Source organism: Lampris incognitus, chromosome 11 (assembly GCF_029633865.1).
Source record: "Lampris incognitus isolate fLamInc1 chromosome 11, fLamInc1.hap2, whole genome shotgun sequence".
Lineage (NCBI taxonomy): Eukaryota > Metazoa > Chordata > Actinopteri > Lampriformes > Lampridae > Lampris > Lampris incognitus.
The window spans coordinates 39,114,043-39,138,806 of NC_079221.1; the positions used below are offsets into that span (position 1 = coordinate 39,114,043).

Genomic DNA, 24,764 nt, shown 5'->3' on the forward strand with positions numbered 1-24,764 from the left:
ACCAGGTCCACATTCACATGGTCAAAACGCCTCTCGGGCATCAGGAATGGCGCCAAGGGGCTTTGGTATGACGGTGTACTTTGGAACGCTGGCACGCCACGCAGGAGTCAGCCCAGGCCTTGACGTCCTTCCTGAGGCCGGGCCAGACGAACTTGGCTCCCACCAGCTTAGTGGACGCCTTCACACCCGGGTGGGAAAGGCCATGGATAACGTCAAAAACACGGCGCCACCAGAGGGTGGGCACCATGGGGTGGGGCTGGCCCATGGAAACGTCGCAGAGGAGCGTGGCGTTGGCGCTGTCAAACACCACATCCTCCGACGGCAGCCCCGTAGCAGCCATCTGATAGGCCAGGATGTGTGCGTCAGCGGCTTGGTCTGCAGCCATGGCAGCGTAATCGAGTCCCAAGTGAATGGACCCTGCCACTGCCCGGGAGAGGCAGTCAGCGACCAAGTTGTCCTTGCCAGTCACATGCCGGATGTCCGTGGTAAACTCCGAGATGGCAGAGAGCTGACGCTGTTGGTGCCCGGACCACGGCTCGGAGGTCTTGGCCATGGCAAAAGTCAGCGGCTTGTGGTTGACGAAGGCAGTGAAACGGTGGCCTTCCAACAGGAACCTGAAGTGTCAGGAGGTGAGGAAGAGACTCAGGAGCTCCCGGTCGAAGGTGCTGTACTTCCACTCGTTGTCCTTAAGCTGTTTGCTAAAGAAGGCAAGGGGTTGCCAGGCGCCGCCCACCCACTGCTCGCACACCGCCCCGACTGCATAGTCAGAGGCGTCGGTCGTGAGGGCAATCAGGGCAGTGGGGGACGGGTGCGCCAGCAAAGCGGCATTGGCCAGTGCAGCCTTGGCGTCGTCGAAAACTACGTCCATCCCCGGAGACCAGTCTACCTTGCCCTTGGCTTCCTTGCCCCGCAGGGCCTCGTACAAGGGCCGCATGTGGTGGCTGAGGAAGTCGATGGACGACAGGCCAAACTGGCACTTGGCTGGGCTGACTATGAGTCCATGTGCACTGAGCCGCTCGAACAACTGCCGGAGCTGCGTCAGGTGCTCCTCCGTGGATGCGCTGGCCATGAGAATGTCATCCTAGTAAACAAACAAGAACGTTATATCCCGTAGCACAGAGTCCATCAGCCGCTGGAACGTCTGCCCTGCCACCTTGAGACCGAAGGGCATCTGCAGGAACTCGAAGAGTCCAAATGGCGTGATGACCGCTGTCTTGGGCACGTCCCGAGGGTGGACCGGTACCTGGTGGTAGCCCCGCACCAAATCTACTTTGGAAAAGATGGTGGCCCCCGCCAGGTGGGCGGAGAAATCCTGTATGTGCGGGATGGGGTAACGATCGGGTTGTGGCGTTGTTCAGGTGATGAAAATCGCCGCAGGGATGCCAGCCGCCGTCAGCCTTACAAACTATGTGCAGGGGGGAGGCCCACGGGCTGGCCGAGCGGCGTACAATGCCGAGGCGTTCCATGGTGGCAAACTCCTCCCTGGCGATTGCGAGCTTAGCAGAGTCGAGGCGCTGAGCACGTGCGTAGACCGGGGGGCCGTCGGTGGCAATATGTTGCTCCACGCCGTGCTTAGCCGCCGTGCTTAGCCACCGCTGACGAGAACGTGGGTGTGGTGAGGTCAGGGAACTCTGAGCAGTCACTGATACGTGTCTCCGACGGCGAGCATGTTTGATAGGCCAAGCGTCCCTGCACCTCCCAGTGTGCACGGGTATGTAGCGAAAGAGACTGCATCGATCAAGCAACAGTTTGTCACATCCACCAGCAGCCTGAAGGCGCACAGGAAGTCCGTGCCCAGGAGGGGAACCGACACCGCGGCCATAACGAAGTCCCACCCGAAACGCCGCCCGCCAAAACACACCTCCATATACCTGGTGCCGTAGGTACGTATGGCCGTGCCGTTCGCGGCATCCATCCAGGGGTCTTGACCGCCGGCCATGGTGTCCGCGGCCGATGCAGGCAGGATACTACGCTGAGCGCCCGAATCAACCAGCAGCCGCCGGCCAGATAAGGCGTCCTTGATAAATAACAGCCTGCTGTTCTCGCCGGCGCTCAATAGCAGCTATGAGCGCCGGCCCTGGCGTTTCCCTGGACGCTGAAGCTGCATGGTGGGCGACACTGCTTGGCCCTGGCACCAAACCTGTTGTGGTAATAACACAACTCGCTGTCACGCTGGCGGCGGGCAGCCACCGCAGCTGCGGTGCCCGCTGCGTCCTCCAGAGGTGGGGGCGAGGTCTGGGTGGGAAGCATCGCATGAACGAACTGCTGCCGGTTGGCAATGAAAATCCTGTCCGCTGCTGCACACAAAGCGCGGTAGTCTTTGGTGGAGGAGAGGAGGGACCTTGCTAACGCTGTGCGCACAGGCGCTGGGAGCTGCTGCAGGAAAATATGGGGGGAAATTAAGTAGGGGTCCGCCGAGCCCAAAACGGCCAACATCTTCTCCAGCAGCTCCTAAGGTTTGCTATCGCTGAGTCTGTTGAGTGACAACAGGCGATCCGCCTTCTCCATCTCCGACAGCTCGAAGAGCTGTAAAAGGAATGCCTTGAGTGCGCCATATTTCCCCACAGCCGGGGGGGCTTTCATTAGCCCCATAGCTCAGGCCATCGCCTGGGCATCTAATGCCGCCACAACATGGAAATACCTCATACTGGGCTTCAATGTGCTGAAACCATGGCCGGGGACTGTGCTGCCAAAAGTCGGGCAACTTCACCGTCGCTGCTGAGATGCTAGCGCTAACATGAGCCATACCGTTAGCATCACTCAGAGCCGGAGCGGTGTCGTCATGTTCGTTGTCAACGTGCGGGGTCACCAATGTCGGAGTGCGGGAATGAGGAGACAGAGAGGTCGAGTCAATTCCGTTTATTCGGCACACATAACAACACTGATACAGCACAATCTCCCCTGGCAACTAGCTAACCGCTAGGCTGCAAACATGGCTCCCGGAAACCCCAAGCAGAGCCTGCGTCAGCACTCTAAAATGTCTGTCTTAACGGAGCAGCAGCCCTTGGTGAATCTACCCTCAAATGTGTATCACCACAATATAATATTTTATATATACAAATATACAAGCTTGTTGGTCTCTGTTATGGTGGCAGTGAAGATGTTGCGTAAGACTGTGTTCACATCAGCAAGCAGGCTTTGTGATGGTACTTTGTTATTTAGTCGTGGAAGCCGAGCCCTGGGGTTCACTGTCTTTAGTCTGGCCATGACTCTCATTTGAATCTCAGTAGCTTCAACTGTCATGACTGGAAGGATTGTTTCAGCTGGTTGGAGTCTATGTTCATGTATCTCCTGCCTACTAGGCGGCCATTCAGGGTGCTGAATTTTATAGTTGTGTCATCATCCTGTTGGAGCCTCTCCATCTCAAGTTGTGACAGTAGTTTCCTTCTATTGATGTCCAAGCATTGAGCCACTAGCTGCTTCTGAGTCAGTGTGGAAGTAAGTTTCCTACTGTTCTCCACAGTTCCCACACATGATTCATAATAGCCCCTCCCCTGGGGTCTGCTGTTATAGTAGCATTCAATCAGTTCCAGGTACTCAGCCCTTGTCCATTAACGTCTTGTTCCAGTAGCCCATTTCTCATCAGATTACCCTGGTTCCCCAACACCTGATGCAGACCTTGTTAACCTGGGCAACGACCAAGCCGGTATGACTCTATTCATGTTACTATTACTTCATATCTGAGGTAGTTGGTTTGTGTAGCATTAGGAGTCTAAGCCATGGATTCTTACTGGAGACTTGTCCCAACCGGAGTTTGACCCCCCCCCCCGATCTCCCATCTCTCGCTCGCTCGCTTGCTCGCTCTCTCCGCTCGCTCTCTCTCTCTCTCTCTCTCTCTCTCTCTCTCTCTCTCTCTCTCTCTCTCTCTCTCTCTCTCTCTCTCTCTCTCTCTCTCTCTCTCTCTCTCTCAATTTCTTCCCAGTTGATTTCTTTTATGAACACTAAAATTGTTTTAATAGTTTCCAGCCTGGTTTTAGAGCACTTCATTTTACCGAGACAGCTCTAGTTAAGGTCACTAATGACCGACTGCAGATAGAGGTGACTGCTCGATTTTAGTTCTTTTACACTTAAGTGATGCCTTTGACACGGTTGATCACAACATCCTCTTACATCGCTTAGAGACTTAGGTTGGCATCAAGGGCTCGGCTCTTAGCTTATTATGCTCTTACCTCACCAACAGAACTTTTTTTTTCTGTTGTTCTTGGTAATGTTTCCTCTTTGGTGGCTCAGTTGAGTTGTGGTGTCCCTCAAGGCTCAGTTCTTGGCCCTTTCTCTTTTTTATATAAATACTGCCCCTTGGCCAGGTCATTCAAAATCACGATTTGCTCTACCACTTTTATGCTGACGACACTCAGTTATACATGCCACTAAAACCCACAGATCCCAGCAGCCTAGCAAATCTCACAACTTGTCTCTGGCATTAAATCCTGGATGTCCAAAAATGTTCTCAAATTTAATGATAAGTCTGAGGTCATTCTGTTCAGTACTGAAAATTCCATCAGTCCTTTTGTTACTAATCTTGGTGGTCTGTCAGGTAGTCTTAAGCAGGCTACAAGGAATCTTGGGGTAATATTCGATGCTAACCTCAGTTTTGATAATCAAATCAAACATGTTGTTCAGTCATGCTTTTTCCAGCTCAAGCTAATCTCCAAAATTAGGTCATTTTTATCAATTGCCAATCTGCAAAAAGTTGTATATGCTTTTATCTGTTCTCAGCTGACTATTGTCTTGCACTGTATTCTGGTATCAGCAAGGGCTCCCTCCACCATCTGCAGCTGGTACAAAACGCTGCTGCTCGGCTCATTACCGGGACAAGGAGGCATGACTGTATCACTGCTGTGCTTGCCTCCCTACACTGGCTCCCTGTTATATTTCGAATTGATCTTAAAATTTTACTGCTCACTTTCAAGGCTTTAAATGGTCATGCTCCTTCATACATTTGTGATTTATTGACTTGGTATATGCCCCCTCGACCATTAAGATCTGCAGATGGAGTCCTGCTAGTTATTCCTAGGTCTTGGTTTGTCACAAAGGGTGATTGGGCTTTTGCTGCTAGAGCCCCCACACTATGGAACGCTCTTCCTGATGAACTAAGACAAACCAAGTCTCTTGCATCTTTTAAATCTCACCTAAAAGTTTTCTTTTTATGAAAGCTTTTACAAATGTTTGATATTTGTTTTTATTTATACTGTTTTTATTTTTACTCTTACTTATTTGGTCTTACTCTTATTTTTGCCTCATCTGATTTTTTTTTCTTTGTGAAGCATTTTGTAACATTGTTTTAGAAAAGTGCTACTACTACTACTACTACTACTACTACTACTACTACTACTACTACTACTATTACTTTTGGCTGCTTCCGTTACGGGCCGCCACAGCGGATCATTTGTTTCCATCTCTTCCTGTCCTCCGCATCTTCCTCTGTCACACCTGCCACCCACATGTCCTCTTTCACCACATCCATAAACCTCCTCTTTGGCCTTCCTCTTTTCTTCTTCCCTGGCAGCTCCGTATTCAACATCCTTCTCCCAACATACCCAGCATCTCTCCTCCACACATGTCCAAGCCATCTCAATCTTGCCTCTCTTGCTTTGTTTCCAAACCGTCCAACCTGAGCTGTCCCTCTAATATACTTGTTCCTAATCCTGTCCTTCTTCATCACTCCCAATGAAAATCTTAGCATCTTCAACTCTGCCACCTCCAGTTCCACCTCCTGCCTTTTCTTCGGTGCCACTGTCTCAAAGCCATATAACATAGCTGGTCTCACAATCATTTTGTAAACCTTCTCTTTAACTCTTGCTGGTACACTTCTATCGCAAAGCAATCCTGACACTCTTCTCCACCCACTCCACCCTACCTGCACTCTCTTCTCCTCTCCTCTGCACTCCCCGTTACTTTGTACAGTTGGCCCCATGTATTTAAACTCATATGCCTTTGTCACCTCTACTCCTTGCATCCTCACCATTCCACTATCCTCCCTCTCATTCACGCATATGTATTCCATAAAAATACTATATAAATAAAATTATAATAATTATTATTATTATTATGATAGATAGGTAGGAAGGATCATTCCTGGAGTGGAATGATGGAATACTTAATATGTCACCATTTGAATCTCAAATCAAGTATTTGACTTGAAGAAAAACATAATGGTCATAATCAGACCCCTAGATCCCTTGTTTATTTGGCAAATAGGCAAATACAATATGATACCATATGATAAGATACAGTATGATACGATACAACTTTATTGGCAGTTTACACTGATTCATGTTGCATCCTTAGGCAGTTCCAGTCAAGAGATTCACACACATATTAAACATACGGTTACGTAAATGACACATCATAGTCGTACAAAACACATCAAACAGTCATGATAAACATACATATCACATCATGTCCTTTGGATTCAGATCTCAGTTAGCAGCACACTGATTTTGGTTTAGCAACAGGATAGACTGATGTATAAAACAATTATTCAGCCTGTTAAGTCTAAATTGGGTGACTCTAAAGTGCTTATTGTTTGGAGGGCAGAAGTTGGTATTTGCTGTGTAAACCATGTGAGGAGTCACAAGAGATACTGGTAGCATATCTGAGCATGCTCTTGTTGTGAGTTACTTGAAAGAAGTGTGCCACAGGTTGGGCAATAATCTTCGCACAAATTTGGATTTGGTTATATAGTTTAGTTTTGAGTTTCAAGAGTCACAGTAGGCTGCTGAGTCAGACCATACTTCAGTGGAGCATGACACTGAGAATGTCTGATTTAAATAAAAAAACAGAAAAATAATCTGGCTACTGGCTCCAAAAGATGAATCTATGAAGAAGTAAATGCACTGCTGTATCTTCTTAAAAATAAATTCAATATGATAAGTCCATGATAGGGTGGCATCTATCATAAAACCTAGGTATGAAGAGACTTGTTCAATTTCTATATTGTGAATGGCCAAACTGTCTTATTAGTATTGATAATACTAATAAGACAACTCTGTCTTATTAGTATTGATATTAAGAGCATTTTTATCACACCATTCAATTAACCAGTCAACATTACTCTGGTAGTCACTGGCAGAGGTCTCACTAGCAGAGGTAGTAAGGTGGAATCATCAGAGTATTTTAAAAGAAACTGGTGTGACACACAGGTGGTGCAATCTACAGGGTACAATGTAAACAACAACACAGGTGAGCTAATGCAGCCTTAAGGTGCTCCGACATTAGTTCTGATTGGAGAGGAAAGTACCATTTGCATTTATTATGTTTGTGAGAAAATAGTTTGTGTGTGTGTGTGTGTGTGTGTGTGTGTGTGTGTGTGTGTGTGTGTGCATGCACAACAGCCTGTGCAACGTGGTGCTCACCAGTGGAGACTTCAGATTTCTGCTGAGCAGAGGTGTGGAGGGTCAGATGCAGCCGGCTGTCACTGATCTGCAGCTCCAATCTCTGGGGTTGCGGGGCCAGCCGGGTGGAGAGCAGCAGCCCGTCTGGGTTCCATGTGCGGAACTGGAAACGTACGGAAAAACCTCTCATACCAGACGCTGTTGGCGGGAGCGATAGGAAGCTGCTGCTGGAACTCAGAAAGGTGCAGGCCACCAGCTGAGGCTCGGAGCAGGAGAAGGTCACATTACCCTAGAGAGCATGGGAAAACTGTCACTTTGCCCCAGTCAAGATCAACAAATCACATCGACGTTAATTCATGACTGAAAGTAAATCCAACATTTGCATTCCCTCACTTTTCTGAGGTCAAACTTTGACAGGGATAAAAAGAGAAATATGGAGAAAAAAAGAGATCTGCAAAGATGGTTGGAGAAAGGGAGAGACAGAGACAGGTTATTGAACAAAGTTGGTATGCATGCTACAGGGAAGTGGGTTAAATGTCAGTGCCATAGGCTCAGGGACTCCTAGGGACAGAAAGAGTGAGTACAGAGAACATGAGTTTCTGTACACAGGGAAAGGTCACGGCAGCTTTGGATTGAACACACCATCAATCCAGATGACACCAAGAGGCAAGGAAAATGGAGGTAAAACATTGAGGATTCTCAGAGGCTCAGAGAGATGTGAAGGAACCTTCTGGAGCTGGCAGAGATCGTCAGTCATTGTAAATAACTAATTCATGCTAATGCTAGCTTTGATTTTGTGACTATTGGATGGTGCGGAACTTCAAAGGTTGTGAAAGTGCTTGGTGTGCCTGGTGTAAGCCCATTTGGCCAGAGGCTTTCCTGGGGTCAATATTCATAAGACTGTGTCATTTAAAGCAGCACAAGATCTTGACAACCCGCAGAAGGCGCTGCCTTCAATAATGCAACTCGCCTTCACGCAAGAGGCAGGAGGTAATAATAACCTACAATAAATGGATCAGTGAACATTTTGCACTCCACCACCAAGGGTTGACCTCCTTGCAAAGTAAGAACAAAAACAATTTCAAATTCTCAGTGCTTCTCAACCAAGCGACTCAACCCACCAGCACTCGTTTTGAGGTCCTTCAAGCTGTTATGTAACAACTCTCATAGATCATTTGCTTTAGAAGGTTACATGGTAATGACCTGCTCTCCCCTGCACAAATAAAGAAGCTCTTGCACAAGTGTCCAAACCGCGAATGCACAAGAAGGAATAAAACACAGTGGTTTCATAAAACTGAGCTATAAGCATTAAAAGCCTCACCACACTGTATATCTGCGGCTTGCGTCTCTTTGCCAGGTCTATGACATTCATTCCGTTGTAGTAGAGGTTTTCAATGCAGCCATGGAAGTTCTTCCTGAGGAAGGTGCCAGGCTTGCCAGGCAGAGGGATTCCCCCAAAGCTCAGCTTTAATAAAGAAACAAAAAAGAGATGAGGTCCTCTTGTTACTAAACTCTCATACACACAAGTACAAACTCAATATGACTGCACACATACAAATAGTGGGTGTAAATGAATAGTAATACAGTAACTATACTGCTATAATACTTCATTTGCACCTGAGGAGGAGGAAACTTGTTACACCAAAATTGTATGGTTGGTCACATGGATGTTCTGATCATATTTTATCTACACAGCTGATTGCAGAGCTAATATCTGAGGAAGTTATGTCTTTCGTTTTTTAGTCTTTTTTTACATAAATGTTTTTTTTGGGGGGGGGGGTAGTTGGGGGGTTTCCACCCTTTCTCCCCAATTGTAATTGGCCAATTACCCCACTATTCCAAGCTGTCCCGGTCGCTGCTCCAACCTCTCTGCCGATCCAGGGAAGACTGCAGACTACCACATGCCTCATCCAATACACCTGGAGTCGCCAGCTGCTTCTTTTCCCCTGAGAGTGAGGAGTTTCACCAGGAGGACGTAGCATGTTGGAGGATTGCGCTTTTCCCCCCAGTTCACCCTCCCCCCCCGAACAGGCGCCCTGACTGACCAGAGGAGGCGCTAGTGCAGCAACCAGGACACATACCCACATCAGGCTTCCCACCTGCAGACGTGGCCAATTGTGTCTGTAGGGACGCCCGACCAAGCCAGAGGTAACACAGGGATTTGAACCGGTAGTCACATAAGTGATTCTATTGATATACAGTGCTAATGTCATAGCATTGCTCGTCCTCTAAAAAAGGGGTAACAAAGGGTAAACAACCAAAGGAAGAGCTGTAGTCAAAGCATGTTAGGTCTCTCGCAGGGCCTCACCTCGTAGTCCACCTCCAGCGAGTCTCCTTCCCCTTTGGTGCGGAAGTGCTGTGTGTGGGAATCCACCGTGAGGTTTACCTGCTTATTGAAGCGCTCAATAAGGACAGAGTGCCAGTGCTGGTCATCCAGTAGGCTGCCCAGAGTGATGGCAACACGGCTGCTGCTGAACCTCAACCTGGTGTCGTCTGCAAACACGTACGACAAGCCAAACCCAGTATGTGAAAACGCTTTGACCAGACTCTGATGCCCCCAAGTGTAAATCTTTAAACATCCGACACCAAAAAGGTCGAAAGAGCTCAGGTGCAGTGGTAATTGGAAGAGCTAGGGAAGCGATCCATGCGCACGCACGCACGCACGCACGCACGCACGCACACACACACACACACACACACACACACACACACACACACCAACACCAACCATCTCCTGTGAGAGTAATGGGCTGCATTGACCCATTAAAATTCGCTCAATACTTGCACACAGAGGTTTACATGTAGACATCATAACATACCACTGCCAAGATCAGCTTGCATTTGCTCGGTTTTATTTGAAAGTCACGAGAAACCGTGAGATTTCCTCTGATTAAGTCCCTCAAGCCAGCAGGCGTTAGCGACGTATAACAAAGAAATTCGATTTGCTCCCCTCAAATCAAGCGTGCTATTGATGTCTTCATACCGAGTGAAGCTTTAACATCAGCAGGCAAATGTGTGTTGATAGAGATAAGGTTATTTTTCTTACATTTTTATCTCCCTTGAGGAACAAAACAAAACTGAGAGACATGAGATTTTTTTTGGCAGCGTTTCGACAGCTGGAACCTTTTGTACTTGCGCAGAGTCAATTCTCCCTGTCATCAGTTAACAACCATGACCCTTGTCACCCCCCACACCCCCCGTGCTTCTCACCCAGGTTGAGGTAGAGGGCCAGTTTGCCCCGGTGCAGCTCCAGGGTGATGTAATCTCCCCTCTGGCCCTCTCCGTGGAGCAGGACCCCCTCAGCCTGGCGGCTCTTGAAGCGCAGAGAAATCACGTCCTTCACCGTCGACATGGACTTCTGGTTAAACCGATAGAGCAAGGCGCTCCTGCCGTCAAAGTCTGCCACGTCGGACTCTGAGAGGGGGCGAGCGAGAGAGAGAACACAAGGCTTCAGTGGATTGAACGCTCGATCACTGATGCGCTGGCCATTAGCTATTGTCAAAGCGGGGCTGAACCGGCGTCTCTTGTTTACATGAGGGGAAATGGGTTTCGCTCAAACTTTTGATTGGAACCTTTTGGCACTTTTTTATTACTTTTCAGACGAAGTTGTTATTTTTTGAATTTCTCTCTTGCGGGTATGTACGCCTGTCCCCCTAACTCCGTTCTCAGTGATAAAATACACAGTATAGCAGAACAGAAGCAATGTTGGGGTCTTTTTTTTAAAAAAACCTGAATAAAGTATATTTTCTGAAGGTTTTTACTAGTGTAGGCAGGACTATCTGGATGTATAACGCAATTTCCTTCAGACATTTTCTGTCTTTGTACTGAGCAGGGATCAGTTGACAGAGGATGACATGGAAAAAAAAACCTAAACCAGGAAATAAATCCTTAAACTATATGAGGAGAAACTGACATGTATGGGTGATTTACCCAAATCAATTTTATATGAAACTATTGAATGCAAATTGGGCCATTGGGTTTTATTATCTGCTTGTAAATACTGATGATTCGAAAATCGTAAATAACCGCTTGGTGAATCAAAGCACGGATGTTGAAAATATATATAAAATTTACCGAATGACGTTAAAAATGTAACATAAAATGATGAAATATGGGGCACTGTCCTCCGTTGGATTAGAACAAAATCTAAGTTAAGGAATGTGGTGTTTTGATATTTTGACCCACAATATCTGACTTGGTCATTAAATGTTCAATTCATATGAGGAGCAACGCTTCACAGATGTACAGTAACTGAAGTAACTAGTAAAAACTAGTTGTGGAGATTCACTATTTCATGTGCTTTACAGTTTTCCTAATGACCTACTTTCCCCGATCCTATCTGTAATTCACAGTAATTGTTTCGCATATTATATATGTGCTAATTCAAACTATAAAGTCAACAATTATGCTAATGATGGCTAACCTCTCCATATTTCATTGATCTTGCTTGCGTTATATGCACACTACTAAATCATTTAAAAGTCTTATAAAACGTGGGCTATACAGATGATTATTACCCCATTAGAAATTAATTCTTGCTTCTCAAAAGTGCCCCTTTATCATCTTTGACATATCCGGTGGTAAATTGTGGCTCCAAGGGCTCTCTTGCTCTCTGTACCACTTTTTGTTTGCATTTGAAAGATACTCAGGAGTTTCCGTCTACGGTAAGTTAGAGAAAAAGTCCCAAATCATGCAGCATTTATTAGCATAGCACACATTCATCCAACATTAATACAGAGAGTCATGCTGTGGAACAGTTTGGTGTATAAAACTGCTCACTCAGGGATAATTATAACTGTCTTTCACAGCGCAATAATTCACTGGTTCGTCTAGTTAGTGCTGCCTCACAACATGTGGGAGAAGCGTACCGGCAACTCCCTTCTATATTATTCAGTGGCACCTAGAAAAAGGGCTGCCTCTCAACTTGCGCGCCGCTATCATTGTCCGTCTCTATTAAGATGCTGGCATTCTGTCTGCTCAGCAGGTGATGTTTTCAAGCATGATAGCCCTGGAGCCCACTTAGTATTAACACCCCCCCCACCCCCACCCCGTGCCATTTTACCACCCTCTATGTAGTTGTCTTCTGACATCACTCAAAAACAAGGCGATGACAGAATGAGATCAGAAAACGTGTGAGCTGTGAGACTGTGTGAGTTTAAATGCTACTATCGCCTCAGTGACAAAAAGATAAAAGGCATTCTGCCACTGAATTATGCTAATTTTCCTAAGCGTGCTATTACATTGCCATTGCATGAAACACATTCATAGATCAGAGCCAGTTCCCACACCTGTGCATCCAGTGTCTCAGGGTACTACCCAAATTAAAAATGTTTCAGCCAGCAACTAAGGATATCCTCAAATCCCGGTTTATGATCCTAAGCAGACCCGTTTTGTTGCATGAATTAACCTTCCCCAATGGTAGTGGAGGGACTGTAGGGAGTTGTTCCTTATCCGATGCGAGGGTCTAAAACAGGATGTTGTGTTGCTGTAAAGCCCCTTGAGGCTAATTTGTAATTTGTGATGTCGGGCCATACAAATAATATTGACTTGACTTGACTTTGACTCAACTGTAGTTACAGCCGTACACCTCCACCCTCAGGCCCAGCCAGCCACTGGGGTTCCAGGCCAATGGGACGAAGCGCAGGAAACGGGTTCTGACCGAATGGGGGAGCTTGTTCTTGATGACGCCATCAGAATTCACATTTCCCTTAAACTTCTGCTGGAGAGAGAGAGAGAGATTGATGGTTACATGGGTCGAGTTTTCATTAAGGAAGTTCCCTAAGGAATGACCAAGGGAGAGATTGCTTTGGACAGTCCCCTCAGCATTTATGTTCCCCACAAACATCTGCTGCAACAAAAATAAGAGAGAGAGGGAGAGAGAGAGAGAGAGAGAGAGAGCAGGCAGCCTGGGTAAGATGAATAAAGCCTTCCCTAATGCATTCATAAGCTGCAGATAGCATAAGTGCACCTTGAAAGGAATGGAGGAGAAGTGCAATGCAACTTTAATGTCTGCTCATCTCATTGATGATAATCGGGCTTCAAAGATACAATTTGTCCTCAGTCTTCAAAGATATCAGTCAGCCGTAATAGCCTTTATTTACAGCCCCCAGCACGCTTATCGCCGCTTACACGTTCAAAAGCGATGCCTTTTTTTTTTCTTCCTCCGCCATGGCTCCTTGTTGCCTTGGTTCCTCGTTTCCTTAGTGAGTTGTGGTTCCTCAGTGATATGCTAAACTGTTTTTTTTTTTTAAATTATTATTATTATTGCTCACAAGCGCAAATGTAAATACGCCTGTACCTACCCACCCCGCAAACACCCTCACCCCCGGATAACAACCACCACCACCACCACCACACAGATAAACACACCCATACAGATAGTAGGGAGGGTAGCTTTGGTAAATAAAGTGGGAAACAAAAAATAAACAATGTCAGATATTGGATTAATTTGCTGCTATAAATTTAAGCTGAACAAATCACGTCATTGTATTAAAAGTACAGCTATAAAGAATCATGTCACCCCAAAGCTTGGAAGATTTTTTTTTAAAATCCACAGTCATTTTCCATAATCCCACATGATTTAGCCAAGCGCCGTCCCAGAATGCCCCTTGTTATTAAGAATCGGAAAAAGAAACGTTTGACAAAACAGCCTCCTGCTTACCACATGGAAATGAAGTACAGTCTCCGGTTAGAGTCCTGAGGGTGCTGGAAGACCTCCCGGTGGGCCAGAGGGCTGAGCTGAGTCATTGTCCATATAAACAGTCCTAACCCCTCAGTGACTTCATTACTTCTGCTCTTGTATCAGCTGTGGAGCAGCCTCTCCCTCTCTTCATTAAGACGCCAGACTCTCCCTCGCTTGCAATGAGCGGAGTCCTTGTGACTTACATCAGTTGTGAATGTGTCACGTACAATTACATCCACGGGCAAAACCAATCCTCATAGGGGCACACGCTCTCGCTTTGGTGCCACTGCTCCCACATACAACAAAGCTAAAAAAAACCAGAAATCGCGGCCTCAAAGTCAAAGTGTCGGCAAAGAACCAGGCGAGGGAATTCATGGGAATAAAATCTGCTTAAGTGTTGCTAACTGAAAGCGACGCGGGCGTGTGGTTGAAATAGTAAAAGAGAGAGGAGAGATTGGCCCGGTGTTTGTTTGACAAACACGTTTCTCGGGTCTTCTTGTCAGGAAGCTGAAGGATGCTTTTGCAATGGTCCCAGGAGCCGGTCGGACTTGGGTACGTGTCAAAAGAAGAGAGCACCTGAGCACCATGGCTACCGGGTGTTCGGCGGAGACGAAGATGGGGAAAGCTCTCCCAGGGGGCCATGTAAGCGCTTCTCTATTCCACTGCCTCTGATTTTCCGCTACAGTTGCGCACAGGAAAACATCAGAGGAGCAAATCTATTATTTACTCTGCTCAATGAGGGAGAAAACACACTGTAGCACCTGGGACAAAAACTTCGAGAGAAGTGAGAGAGACAACTCTATCATCTATCGTTTCAAGTCATGTGCCTTTTGTCTGGCCAAGACACATGGCTGCTGGTATTCAAGCAGAACTAAATTATTTTTTTTTTGCAAATTTACCACCTATACCTGTCCATGTGACAGCATGTCTCTATTGAGATAGTATAACAAAGCAGAAACACTACAATTTCCATTAATATCTGTTTTTAGGTGGGGGGGGGGCGCTCTGTTCCGTTGCCTACCAACACAGGGCCTGCCAGTTCGAATCCCCCAAGTTACCACCGACTTGGTCGGGCGTCCCTAGAGATTCAATTGGCTTATAGAGAACCAATCTAAATGCTGATGGTGTCATTATTCTGTACCCATTATTTAGTGTGAATGCTGGGCATTCACACTATTGCTTTGCAGTTCTTTATTTATTTATTCTTCCGCCCATTTTTTGACACTTTGTAGCTCCTTCATACTTTTAGCTACTGAAACCATTCAACTATCAAAAGGACATTAGTGCTCCCCTTTCAGATTTTTCATACCTTTTGAACTTTTTGAAATGTTCAACTTTTTTCAGCCATTTTTTGAATGGGAGTCAATGGGGGACTTTTGCAACCTTTCCACCTCTTTAACTCCTTCATACTTTTAGCCACTGAAACCGTTCAGGTATCAAAATGTTAATCTCTTTAAAACCATTAAGGGTCACGTTTTGAAATCTTTTATACTTTTAGACATATTAAGCTTTTTCTACTTTTTCAAAACAATGGAAGTCTATGGGGAAAGGTTGACACCCTCATCACCTTTGAACTGTATCTCTTCCTTCATTTTTTGAGCTAGAAACCCCATTTAAAGCTTAAACAGTTCAGGACATTCAGCTCTTTCAGAATCCTATTCAGATTTAAAAAATATTGTATAGTTTTTGAACAATTCAGCTCTAAAGTTTAGCAATTCTGCCATACACTTTGCGTGTTAGAATGGTCAGTCCTATTGTGACATCACATATCAATTTGAAACTCAACTGCCAGCCTAATTACTGTCAACTCTCAACACCTGGTAGATTTGATCAGCTTCTGCCACTTCTTAACTGCTCTTCCTCCCTCTTCAACCTTCCTACCTTCCTTCCTACCTACCTACCTTCCTTCCTTCCTACAACCTTCCTACCTTGCTTCCTACCGTCTTTCCTACCTTCCTACAACCTTACTACCTTCCTTCCTACAACCTTCTTACCTTCCTTCCTACCTTCCTCCCTACCTTCCTTCATACCTTCCTTCCCACAACCTTCCTGCCTTCCTACCTTCCTACAATCTTCCTACCTTGCTTCCTGCCATCCTTCCTACAACCTTCTTACCTTCCTACAACCTCCCTACAACCTTACTTCCTTCCTACCTTCCTTCCTACAACCTTCCTACCTTCCTTCCTACAACCTCCCTGCTATCCTACCTTCCTACAACCTTCTTACCCTCCTTCCTACCCTTCCTCTTCATCACTACTATTCATCTTCATCAATACCCTTACTCTTTGTCGTTACTCTTCATCTTCATCCCTACCATTCCTCTTCATCACTCTTCCTCTTCATCACTACCTCTCCTCTCATTCAACCCCTCCTCTCATTCTACCCCTCCTCCTCTCATTCTACCATTCCTCCTCTCATTCTACCCCTCCTCCTCTCATTCTACCTCTCTTCTCATTCTACCCCTCCTCTCATAACAAATAAAGACCATTTCTTCTGATGTACTGTAGCTCTTTTTTCTTCTTTTAGAAGAACAATGTTCAGGTCAGGTTTTGCAGTTTAATGACCTAGGCCTACTTGGGGACTCTTTTACCAGCGGGGGGGGGGTCACATATTTCAGACTATTCGAATCTTTTCCATACATAAACCATTGCGGCAAATGCTTGCACGTTTTGTTACAGCCTTGTTGTGTGTGTTTGTAATGGGACTGGGAGCACTTTGAAATCTTTGCACCACTTCCACTTTTTCATACTTTAAACTACAGAAACCATTCAACAATCAAACTATTTATGTATTTAGCACATTATGGCAAATTTTTCAGTTTTTTATACCTTTAAAACTTTTAAAATATTCAGCCATTTCACATTTCAGTTTCCAGGTATTTCGGGTAGGCTAGTGACTTTCTGACTTTTCCTATTTATCCATTTTCAGCAATGCTTTCGCGATTTCTTTCAGCAGCTCAGCATTCACATGCTTTTTCTGTGGAAAAGCATTTTTCTAGTTACATTGTGCAATCAACATTTACTTCATAATGATAAGTTAAAGCAAAAACAGTTGTCTACCTCCACTTTATCCATCCATCCAGATGATATCCATCCAGGATGGAGCCTATCCCAGCAGTCATTGGGCGGCAGATGGGGGAGACACCCTGGACAGGTTGCCAGTCCATCACAGGGCCGATACATTCGGACCTAGGGGCAATTTAGTACGGCCGATTCATCTGACCTACATGTCTTTGGACTGTGGGAGGAAACCGCAGCACACGGAGGAAACCCACGCAGACATGAGGAGAACGTGCAAACTCCATACAGAGGATGACCTGGGATGACCCCCAAGGTGGGACTACCCCGGCTGGGGTTTGAACCCAGGACCTTCTTGCTGTGAGGTGACTGCGCTAACCACTGTGCCACCATGCCACCCACCTCCACTTTAATATAGTATAAAATAAAGTACAATACATCTACCAAAATATTGCATAATTTTATATGTGCGTGTGTGTGTGTGTGTGTGTGTGTGTGTGTGTGTGTGTGTGTGTGTGTGTGTGTGTGTGTGTGTGTGTGGCTGGGAGAACTGGCATTGGATCGATTGGGAGAGCTTGGTCTGCTGTGTCTGGTGGGCCCAAGGACCACGGCCCTGCCCAGAGCTGCACCCGAAGAGGAACCACTGAGGGCGGTCTGACAGGATGCGGAAGAGGGGCAAGCTAATAAGCTAGCCCATGCAGACCGGCAGTTCCGACAGTCATCCTGGTTGGCGTTCGCTCTCGTAGACAGTGATTTATATATATACATGTTGGATATATGTGTTTTTGTAATTTTTTTTTTTTTGTAGTTTGGATATATGTGTTCTTGTAGTTTGGATATGTTTTTGTCCTTGTGTTGCACTGCTGTGGGCTGGGGGAAACGATAGGACAAATGAATGTCCCTTATTCCTTATACATCAATCAGCCAAAACCTTAAAACCACCTGAGGCCACTGCCGTCAAGAGGTGTGCAACAAATTCAATGCAAGTTGTGTTGCACAATACAAACTCAATTGTGAACAATAAGAGCGAATAAAAACACATCAAAAACACACGCGAGAAAGAAAAAAAAGAAAAACGCATCCTAATGTCATGTACCAAGAATACATAGATCTATTTATTCTTGGTACAACCCAAATATCCAATCGGTGTCATAGAAAGAAAAATGAAAAAAAAAACATTTTTTTTTAAAATAAATGTTTAGCGATAAATAAAATAACAGTTAACACTGCTCTTCGTTGTCCCAATCAATCAATCAATCAATCAATCAATCAATCAATCAATTCAAGTTGCATTTTATATAGCACTTTTCTAGCTGCAACAGCCACTCAAAGCGCTTTACATTTCTGGACATATCTCAATTTCAGACACCTGTTATAACAGAACACAAGCCGTTTTCTGTACAATCACTACCCATTTCTTATGCATAAGGCATAATATCTCTTGATAAGCAGTCCTTTGTACAGCTTCTTGAACAGCATGTTTGTACTTTGAGTTCCACGCTCAGACTGTGCCACAATGTTACCCCACAGATTGAAATGCCCATGGTCTTTAATGTTGTACGAACACATCATTTCTCTTTAATTTCCCTCTCAAATTATTACATGGTTCATATATTGCTATCCCTTTTAGCCATTCTTTTGCGTCATTCATTTACAATTGCTCAAGTTTCATCATTCTCCTGAGTTATTTTGATTTCTTTGATTTCTTTCATTAATTCATTTAGCCATCATGTCACGTGATATTGCGCATATTTGTAGTGAGTAAAATCAATCCCATATTTGGATGGAGCAACCGCTCACATGCGTTCGTGTGTGACGAGACTTTTAATAGTAATGAAGCAATCACTGTCATGGTTGAACTAACTGACTTGACTTGACTTGACCGTGGAGGTGGGGCATGGCTATGAAGACAGCTGCAGACTGAGAGCATATGAGTGGTTAATTGCAGGTCGGTAACATGTTTCTGTATCTGCTGGCACTGAGACCGGGACTGAGAACGTAAGCGGTCACAGAGACCACATTGGAGCCCTGAAAAGGACATTTTAGAGCCGTTAAGCGACTGCTCTTTTTGTGGTGGCCTGATTTAGCTCTGCTTGTAATAAATCCCCGGTGTGCCTTTGCTCACCTGTTTCAAGACTGGTTCCTCGAAAAATAAGCTTATGTTCTGATTAATTAATAATATGACGTCACTGTGAGGTACCGGTGCATCCTCTGGAGTTAGTTAATGGCGGCAGTTTGTATAAACGCCTCAGGATACACCACTTTGAAAACGTGGTTCAGGACACTACAGGTTCACACCATTCTAGCTCAAGGACTTCGAAGAAAACCAACTTTCTTTTTTTTTAGGATCCATCCACCATCAACCTAAACAAAACTAAAATACCAAGACGGAGTCCGCCGCTTATGGGAGCTGAGGCCTTGTCAGAGAGACCTGCTAACTGCTAGCCTGCTACCTTGGTAAGCTAGCCCACCTCCCAGCTATTTCTCTCCTCTTGGAAATCAGTCATTCTTCCTGTTTCTTCCCTCGTTTCCATCTTTTCTACATACTCTAGGTTAGGACTAGGACTAACCCTTAACCCCTAGACCCGACTCCTATTGTTTAACTCTTAACCCCTAGACCAGACTAGTCCATAACATAATTTGGAAGTCTCATTCAATCTTTCAAGTTACTTGTTCACTGATGTTCAAACACCTGAATATGCTTCAGCTATGTGGTGCATGCTATCAAGTGAAGATATAAACATACTAATTGAACAAACTAGAGCTGAAATTAAAAAGAGGCATCAAGAAACATTTTAGAATAAAACTTTAGCCTTGTGAATCAAAATTGAATCAAATGTGTGAGATGTCTGAAGATTCCAAGCCACAGTGGTAGATTATTGGAAAAGTTGAAAGACACAAGCCTTCTAATGAAGTCAATCTGCTCTGCTCTTTCTTGTCCAGAGCCCTGTTGTCTGAACAGTCCAGAATTCCTGGAGCTGTATGGGACTACCATCACCCCAACCTCCTAATCCTGCATAGTAACCAGTACCATAGTTTCCAGTTCTGCCAGAAATCTATCCCCTTCTTGTTGCTGACAATATTATGTAAATGAACCTCCTTACACAGCATGAAAGACTATGTATTCGGCATTTATACTGGACACCTTTTCCTCCTTATTCCTGATGTATTCCCAAAGATTGTTCACAGCATCCCATATCTGGTCATGAGAGAACTTCTGGAGGTGCCATGAGGAAGAGTTTTATCTAGAGACAATAATGTATGGGAAAGGGCTCTGCACCACATCTGGTGTGCTTTTCAAAAGATGGACAGATTTTGGCTTGTCCACAAGGTAGTCTTTAATTCAGGGAACCGTGGCTTTGTTCACCTGCATGGCTCATAGCAGCTCCCCCAAAAGAGGGGACTGGAGGGTTGTTGAAGGCTCCGGACAATTAAAGAATTCTGTGATTCCTACCCCTTCCAGATGAGAGCATTCTCTGCAGAGTACATTTCCCACAAACAAATAATTCACTCAACTGGATAGAGAACAGGTCGGAAAACATTTGCCACACATCCAATTGGCTTCTTCTGTGGCAAATCATTTTCAAACCTACGTTAGCAGTCCAACCGAGGGTAACGTTTCTTTGTTTGAAATCTCGGTAGCAGCTGGGATGACTGAGATGAATTGACACAGACATTCTGCAGAGCAGGTAAATAATAGCTTTTTCAGTACCCATGTGGGCCTTAAATACAAACTGGATGGTGTGCAGGGGGTTCATCACTAAGAGTGTGAGGCGGTGAGGGGCTTTCAAGAGTTTTTGATGATATGCAAGATCGGTGCCGCTGGCCTGTAGTTGCTGTAGCTTCCTTTTTAACAATACGGGGAATATGTACAAATTAATTGACTGAATTAATTGAATGAATGGTTACTTTGTAGTTTGTGTTTGTTTCTGCAGTGTGCACAATGCATAGAGGAAACTGATAGCAGGACATTAAATGAAGAGCTGAGGACATTTAGCCTTTTTTTTTTTCTCCGACAATTTATGGGTTATTTGTCCTGAGTATTAAAGAGGCCTTCACTGAAAGCAGAAGTAGAAGGTCAATGCCAAATTCAGCCTGTCTAGTTATTTGTTTGGACAACTAAAATACCTGAAGATTATTTGTAGGAGCCAAATATATATATATATATATATAAAAAGAAAAAAAAAGACAAGTTAAATTCCTTACTATAAAGAAGTACTGTGTTAGACTGTGTGGCTGGTATATGTGCCCCATGTGGCCAACTGTGACATTAAATTATTGATAAATTGGCACCCGTTGATGGCCTCATTGTCAATAGTACCAGCTGTGCACAGTTCATGCAGCTTTAGAATGCCAAGAGCCAAAATAGTTTTTCAACAGGTTTTAAGCTATTTTACTTGTTCATTTAGTGAAAGGTAAAGTTGATTTTCTTTCTTTTTTACTTTGGGTTGTCGCGGCATATTCTATTTTGGTAACTATAGCACAGTTACACACACACACACTATTCATTCATCAACTGGATGCTGGACAGCAAACTGTGAGTAACTTGCTGAATGAAAATAACTTCATAAACTCAAACCTTGTGTACATTTCTTGGTGATAGCAATATGGCTTAATGGACTTGTAGAAGGAAGCGGTAACATTAGTTGAAAAACTTTCAAACATGCAACTAGTATTGAAAGTGTTAACAGAACTAAACTTTGTTTTTATTTTTTGGATTTCCCCCCCTTTTTCTCCCCAGCAATTACCCCACTCTTCCGAGCCGTTCCGGTCGCTGCTACACCCCCTCTGCCGGTCCGTGGAGGGCTGCAGACTACCACATGCCTCCTCCAATACATATGGAGTCACCAGCCGTTTCTTTTCACCTGACGGTGAGGAGTTTTGCCAGGGGGACGTAGTGCATGGGAGGATCACGCTATTCCCCCCCAGTTCCCCCTCCCCCCTGAACAGGCACCCCAACCGACCAGAGGAGGCGGTAGTGCAGCGACCAGGACACATAACCACATCCGGCGTCCCACCTGCAGACACAGCCAATTGTGTCCGCAGTGACGCCCGACCAAACCGAAGGCAACACGAGGATGCGAACCGGCGATCCCCATGTTGGCATGCAACAGAATAGACCGCTACACCACCCGGACACCCAGGAATGATGAGCTGTACTGTGGAGTCTGTTAGAATGGCTGAAGAACAGGTACATGCATCTGAAAGTGTTCAAACGGAGCATGCAAAGAGCGATAGAAATTCAATTAAGAGCCGCAGAAGCTGCTATATTAAAACAGAACAATACTAGAAAAGCAATTCTTGCAAGGTTGACGAGCAAAGAAAATGAAATAGAGCAACTTCTTGACACGTATGACAATCTGAGTGATGATAAACGTTATGTGAGTGTATTCTATAAGTTCATGACTGCCTGTACTGCACTGTACAAGAATTATTGCCTGATGGTGAAAAGGAGAGTGATCACAAACATTGGTTTTTACCAAGAGAGATTTGTCACAACGATTCCTAAAGAAAGAAGGAAAAATTGATGGAACATGCTCCTTCTGGGGAAAATACAGTGCAGCCTCATAAGATGGAGAAAGAAAATTAAACTGCTTCTGTTACGTCCAAAGACAGCAAAACATCCACTAGCTCCTCAATTAACAGAGAAGTAAAGGTCCAAGAAAGCGGAGTTGTTTGCACATGCAGCTGCATCAGAAAAATAAAAAAGAATTATAAAAGGAAGAACTTGAGTTGAAAGCACAGAAGCAATAATTCAAGCTATGAACATAATAGATAATGAACTGATTAAGATTAAGATAAGATTAAGAAGTACTTTATTAGTCCCCATGGGGAAATTCATCCTCTGCATTTGACCCATCCCAACACACATTGTAGCTAGGAGCACTGGGCAGCCGCCGTGCAGCGCCCAGGGACCAACTCCGGTCCTTCTTGCCATGCCTCGGTCAGGGGCACAGACAGGAGTATTAACCTATCATGTCTTTTGATGGTGGGAAGAAACTGGAGTACCCGGAGGAAACTCACACAGACACAAGGAGAATATTGCAAACTCTACACAGATAGGACCTGGGACAGCCTGGGGTTCGAACCCAGGACCTTCTTGCTGTGAGGCAACAGTGCTAACCACTGGGCCACCATGCTGCCCAACTGCAACAGTTTCCCATGGCAACAGCTGAAGATAAAATGAATGAGTATTTTGAATCTGCTCAGCTGGCTTCATTTCCACCTATTGAAAAACCAGATATTGGATCTGCTGCTGATGATGGTGATGATGACAATGATGATAATACTAATGATGATGATGATGTGAGGATGATGAAGAGGAGGATGAGGATAACTCTGAGTCTTAAAAGAGCCAAGGACCTAAAAATCCAGCAACATTTCAAAGAACTACAAGTGCCAGGAAGCAGCCCTCTGAACAAAAGAAAGACACTCATTCAAAACAAGACATAAATGGATACCACACTGTATCTAACACACACTCATGATTTAAAGTTGCTGGAAATAGTTTGGTTAGTGTCATGCAGACAAATCATGATTACAGACATGCTAATAAAGGAACGGAGACTTGCTGCTTCAGCCAGAGAAGTTATTGTCTTTAGGGGAGACCCATTTGAATATCTGAGCTATTTGAAGAAATTTGGGCAATGCACTGAAGAGAGAACAAGCAGTAACCGACTGCTCATTTTGGAACAGTTCACTGAAGGGCAACCAAAAACACTTGTTAAAAGCTATCTACACATTGAAACAACAAGAGGCTACAAAGCAGCTGAAAGGCTATTACAAAAACATAATGGCAACGAAATCCATATTGCTCATACATATCAGGAGAAAGCTCTCAATTGGAGCCCCATAAAGGAAGAAGGCAGTAAAGCTTTACATTCATACTTGCTGTTTCTATGTGGTTGCTGTAATGCTATGGTAAACAATCGTGCTACCAACATGAAGTGTATGGCATCAAAGCTCCCATATAAGCTACGGGAGAGGTGGAGAACAGCAGCTTATGATCACTATGAACACAACAGGAGAGGGGCCTAATTCTGTCATTTGGTTGAGTTCATGAAAAGACATGCAAATATTGCCATGGATCCATTGTTTGGGTATTTGCAAGACGTTGTACCCCAAACACACAGTAAAACAAGCAAAGAAACCGAGCTCATAATTTTTCCAGCTTGTAAATGGAGCAGTTTCATCTATATGTTAAGTTTCCATGTTACATTTCAGGAAGAAGCCTGTTGCCAACATAGAGGATATATTCCATCAAGTTAGGGTCACACCAACAGACAAAGACTTCCTGCATTTCCTGTGGTGGCCAGGAGGTGATTGCCACGAATACCTTGTGGAATACAGGATCACAGTATATTTGTTTGGAGCTATGTCATCTTCAAATTTCACTATGCAATGAAAAACACTGCAGAGGACAATGAGGATAAATTCTCTGCTGAGGCTGCCCGCACTGTAAAGAACAACTCCTATGTCGATGATTGTGTTAAGTCCATGCCTTCAGAAAGTCAGGCAATAACACTCTGCAAAGAACTCCGCACAATGTGTGCACAAGACAGATTTCATCTCACAAAAAGGATAAGTAACAGCAAAGACATTTTGGCTTCTATTCCCAAAGAAGACAGAGCAAAGGAAATAAAAATGTGGACTTAGACTCTGAAGCATATCCTATTGAAGTAGCTCTTAGAATCCAATGGTCAGTCGAGGATGACATGTTCACATTCAAGG

At 44.8% G+C, this 24,764-nt stretch overlaps 1 protein-coding gene across 2 annotated transcripts in view; it reads right to left on the reverse strand.

Moving 5' to 3' along the window:
- The window catches only part of LOC130121239 (contactin-associated protein-like 5), a 99,753-nt gene that overhangs the window by 63,884 nt on the left and 11,105 nt on the right, over positions 1 to 24,764 (reverse strand). For both annotated transcript variants that reach the window (XM_056290118.1, XM_056290119.1), the window contains exons 2-6: positions 12,903 to 13,050; positions 10,545 to 10,748; positions 9,643 to 9,827; positions 8,656 to 8,799; positions 7,356 to 7,623 (exon numbers count right to left, since the gene is read on the reverse strand). In XM_056290118.1, the coding sequence (XP_056146093.1) occupies positions 7,356 to 7,623; positions 8,656 to 8,799; positions 9,643 to 9,827; positions 10,545 to 10,748; positions 12,903 to 13,050 (949 nt within the window). The remainder of the gene's footprint in view (positions 1 to 7,355; positions 7,624 to 8,655; positions 8,800 to 9,642; positions 9,828 to 10,544; positions 10,749 to 12,902; positions 13,051 to 24,764) is intronic.